The sequence below is a fragment of the Octopus bimaculoides genome, chromosome 4, assembly GCF_001194135.2.
Source record: "Octopus bimaculoides isolate UCB-OBI-ISO-001 chromosome 4, ASM119413v2, whole genome shotgun sequence".
NCBI classification, from domain to species: Eukaryota; Metazoa; Mollusca; class Cephalopoda; order Octopoda; family Octopodidae; genus Octopus; species Octopus bimaculoides.
The window spans coordinates 117,327,820-117,332,983 of record NC_068984.1 but is presented as its reverse complement, the minus strand read 5'-3'; the positions used below and the strand labels follow the sequence as shown (position 1 = coordinate 117,332,983).

General features: G+C 33.8%; 1 protein-coding gene across 1 annotated transcript; it reads left to right on the top strand.

Annotated features, from left to right (window-relative positions):
* Positions 1–4,251: 4,251 nt before the first annotated feature.
* On the top strand, positions 4,252–4,551 carry LOC106882717 (protein ZBED8-like). Its single transcript, XM_014933488.1, has one exon. It carries the CDS (start codon positions 4,252–4,254, stop codon positions 4,549–4,551), a length of 300 nt encoding a protein of 99 aa, XP_014788974.1.
* Positions 4,552–5,164: the final 613 nt, after the last annotated feature.

Below are 5,164 nucleotides of genomic sequence, written 5' to 3'. Positions count from 1 at the left end.
TTACGTGCCACCGGCATGAAGGCCAGTCAGGCGATACTGGCAACGGCCATGCTCAAAACGGTGTATTTTACGTGCCACTCGCACAAGAGCCAGTCCAGGGGCACTGGCAACGATCTCGCTCGAAAATCTTACAACGGCCAGTCAGGCGGTTTCCACAAATCACATGTAACCCCAAAAAACTGGTTCACCAATTGGCATCATAGAATGTGACCAACATAATAGAATAGGACCTTTATTTGCATATTCAAAATGTATCCCATAAACAAATTAAAAAGGTATATATATGTATATATGACAGGTTTCTTTCAATTTCCTTCACAAGGCTTTGATCAGCACAAGGCTATGATAAAAGACATTTGCCCAAGGTGCCATGCAGTGGAGCTGAACCCAAAGCCATGAGGTTGGGAAGCAAACTTCTTACCACACAACCACTCTGATATGTTTAACCTAACAAAACAAGTTTGTTTGATATGCATTCAGCAATCTTAATTATGGAACAAACACTCTCTCACAAAGAAATATTCAAAACCTTGAGCACCATAAAGAGAATTTTGAAAATCTTTCTGTCTGTCTATCTTTTTTTTGTCTGTCTTGGATTGTCAGATAAATTAATTCCTTTTTTTTTTTAATTGGCTCTCTATATATATGAAAACAGGTCAAATTTATTCAAATTTGAAAACGATAGTTAAAAGTTGTAATGGAAAAAATGTGCTATAAAAAAAACCCATGAAACTCTACGGCAAAAATATTTTTTGTGTAAATAATATTAGAAAAGATTAAAATGAATGGGAGAAAAGTTAAATGAATTGATCTGATAACCTAATGTGTTTGTATGTGTGTGTGTGTGTGTGTATTTGTATTTGCCCTCCACCACTGCATGGCCACTGGTGTTGGTTCATTCATGTCCCCATAACTTAGTGGTTCAGCAATAGGAACTCACAGTAAAGTACCAGACTTAAAAACCTAAGTAATAGAGTCGATTTGTTCAACTGGGCTCTCCAAACTGGTACTCCAGCATGGCCTCAGTCCAGCAGCTGAAACAAGACAAAGATAACAGATAAAAAAAATTATGCGTCAAAAAAGAAACAAAGTTTTAATTAACTGGATTTTTTTTTCATGAGTCTCACTTTGGTTTCTGATTTAGGCACAAAACCAGTGGTTTTCAATGAAGGGTTTCAGATGATACCATCAACCCCAGTAGTCAGTTGAGAATAAAGTGTCACTCAAGTACTGACATGGATGGTATTGTCTTACTTAACCCAACAGACCATTGCAGAAGAATGTCAAACAATGGTAAACTTGAAGCATGATGTGAAAAAATTCAAGAGAAAGATTCTGGAAAAATACAAATGTGATGACCTGGAAAGAACAACCAAAAGAGACCGATAGAATAAGTACTAGGCTTAGAAAGTGTTATACGGACTGTTAGATTTGTGTTCGTCTGAGGTCCTGTGTTTCAATGTAGTTCGTCTGAGGTCCTTGTTTCATTGTTGTTTTGAATGACTGTGGAAGTCGAATGTTATTGATATATATGGCGAAGACATGATTTTTGTTTCTTAATAACGAACATTCGGTGAGTGCGTTCTTTGTATATAATTTAATAATAAATGTAATAACTAAACTGTACAACTCGTTGTCTTTTCTCTGCGAGTCCCCCGAGAGGAATACAACACAAAGAATAAATCTTGGGGTCGGTTTGCTCGACTAAAGGGGGTGCTCCAGCATGGCCGCAGTCAAATGACTGAAACAGGTAAAAGAGTAAAAGAATAAAGAGAAAATTGAAAAAGATGTTTCCTCAAGTACTATTGGAGGACTTAGGTCTATGTAAAAAGACTAAAGTCTGCTTTCAAGTAAGTGAAAACGCTGAGCCTGTATTTAAATCTAACAAAAGCACCATTTGTAGCAACTGAAGTCATAAATGAAGAGTTAAGCAGACCCGTAAAGAGTGGAATTATTAAAAAAGTGGATTACTCTAAGTGAGCAGCGCCCATGGTGTGCATTCAAAAGAAAAGTAAGATTAGGCTGTGAGCCGACTTCTCTACAGGATTGCCTAAAGCAGTGTTCTCCAAACTATGTATCGCAACACATTAGTGTGTCACCAGCAGGACGTAGGTGTGTCGCAAGTGTATGGGAAACCAGTATATAAAATACCCAATACCAATTTGCTTCAGCTTTTCAGAATTTATTTATTAACACTGTGAACATGTCAATGCATGTACCTACCAGCTGTTTCCCACTTAATGTTTGGAGGTGAGATGAAAAAAGACAAAAAAGACAAAAAGGCACAAATAATCTTCCATATATGATGCTCATTTTCATTCAGTGTGAAAGAATTAACGTATTGCAAGCGTTATTCTCTTGTCCAAAGTAAACTGAAAATAAATTTAAAATTTTCAAATCCACACTTGTTTTAGTGAGTGAAACACACTGGATCTACTTTCAAATTGCCTAAAGTTATTGCTCACCTGTACTAGTATTATGCATTTCCGCGGGTGAACTTATAATTATGAAATCACATTAAACTCATGTTACACTTGCCCCTTGTTCATCAGTTTCACAGGCTTAGCCTTAGGAACCAGGTGTTCTAATTAATTGCAACGTGCCATTTCTAATTTTATCATGCTTAGTGCTGGTAATATTAATTACATGTTTAGTTATTATAATGTTATGATAAATCAGCTTAGTTTTATTCATAAACTGTAATTAAATTACCCATAAAATGAATAAGTTTTTAATTAAGAAATGAAAAATTGCAGATGACATTTCCAATGAACAAAATTTAACAGCTACAAAGGAAACCAAACAGCTGTTGACTGACCTGCATCAGTGAGTGAGAAGGGCACAGGAAAAGTTTTTAAGCCTCATTTATACAACAAAGATTATATAAAACTTGGCTTCACATTTTCTAAAAATGAAAACGACTCTAGTGCCCTGTGTTTAGCTTGTGGGGATATACTTGCAAACAAAAATATGGTACCAAACAAATTAAAGTGTCATTTCAGTACTAGGCATGGAAATTTGTCAACAAAACCAGTGGAATTCTTCACTAAACTTTCAAAATCTCCAAAAAGGCAGGCTGCAATGTTCACAAAAAGAATGAAGACATCAGACCAGAGGCAGTTACTTGGTTGCTCAAATAAATGCCAAAAACAAGGAAAGACATAGTATTGCTGAAAGTGCTATAAAGAAATCTTGCTATGCTATTGTTTAATCAATGCTTGGACCCAAAATTGAGATAGAAGTTAATAAAATTTCTCTGGCAGATAATACATTTGAAAGACCAATTCAAGACATGTCTAATGACATTAAGCTGCAAATGAAGGATATTTTTCAAGATAACATGATGTTTGCATTGCAGTTAGATGAATCAACAGTTCACAATGGGTTAGCACAACTGATGATTTTTATACATTTCATTTATAATGACAGAATTATTGAGCAATTCTTGTGTTGTCTAGAACTTCCATTGAGAACTAGAAGTGAAGACAATTTTCAACCTTTAAATTCTTTCATGAAGGAAAATAATTTGTTGTGGTTAAAGCATGTAGAAATATGCACAAATGGCACGCTCTCAATGGTAGGTTAAGTAAAAGGTTTTATAACTTTAGCTAAAAATGGGTATACATACATTATAATTACTTATTGTTTTTGCATTGCAAAGCCTTACTTGCACAAACTGTTAGAGATGATAAATGAAGTGATTCAAATGGTCAATTACATCAAAAGTAAACCTTTTAAGTCAAGATTATCTGCTCATAGTTGTGAAGAAATGGGAGCAAATTTCAAGAAACATCTACTACACACAGTGGTTCATTGGCTTTCAAAAGATCGTGTTTTGCCATGTATATGAATTGAGAGAAATGATGCTTAAACTTTTTGAAGAAAATCAAAAAATGAATTCCACGATCTGATTCAAGACAAACTTTGGTGCACAAAATTGGTATATCTTTTGGATACATTTAAACATTTGAATAAAATTAGCACATGTATTCAAAGGAAAGCAGAAAATACTTTAACATCAGCTGATAAAATTTGTGCAATGAGAGACAAGATAACAATTTGGAAACACAAAGTAAAAGAAAGAAATTTTGAAATGTTTTCCAAAACTTGTGAGTGAAAGTCAAAATGTGAGACCAGCTTGTTAATTGTTGACCATTTAACATTGCTTAGAGAAAAACTTGATTATTATTTTCCAAATATTGAAATCAAAACAACTACAATTTGATCAGAAATCCATTTCTTGCAACTGCAATGATTGATTTTTCACTTACCAAAGAAGAACTAGCTGAAATCAAGAATAATAGGTGTCTATTATTGATTTATGAAATGGGTAACTTACAGAACTTTTGGATTCGTGTTTCAAAGAAGCATCCAAACCTAGCTGAAAAAGCTTTACAAATTCTTTTGCAGTTTTCTACTACATATATTTGCAAGACATCGAAATGTGGAAACTTGAAAATGCTTGATAGTGAAATGCGAATGTCATTATCTACTATTCCACCTAATACCCAAAATCTCTGTTCTTCCCATCAAACTCATGTATCTCACTGAAATAGTAAGTTATAAAAGTTATTTTTTTTATTAATCCTTGCACATATTTACTGATTATTATTGGTAAATGATAACTCACATTTCTCTTGAAAATGTATTTTGTTTTGCTTACACATTATATATTTATAAAATATAAACGAAAGGTTTTCTCGACATATTCTGCTATTAGAATTAGTTTATGTATCAACATCTTATAACTATTGTAGATCATATTAAAATAATTAACGTCACTAACCAGAAGAGTTCGAAAAACACTGGCTAAAAGACATACCACCATCCACTCTCAACTCCAGAGGACATTTTCGCAAAATCAAATGGTGGAAAAATTATCTGCACATTGGATGTCTGATGCTTATTTACAGATTAAAGTAAATGACAGACACTCAAAGTAGCTGACAATAAATACACATAGAGGATTGTACAGATATACCCAGTACCTTTTGGATTAAATATTGCACCAGCAAAATTTCAGCAAATCATGGATACTATGTTATCTGATTATGAATCTGCAATCCCTTATTTGGACGATATACTGATTAAGAGTAATTTGTGCAAACTGCATGTGGAACATATAAAAGTTGTGTTCATGAAAATTAAAAGTACAGGTTCACTT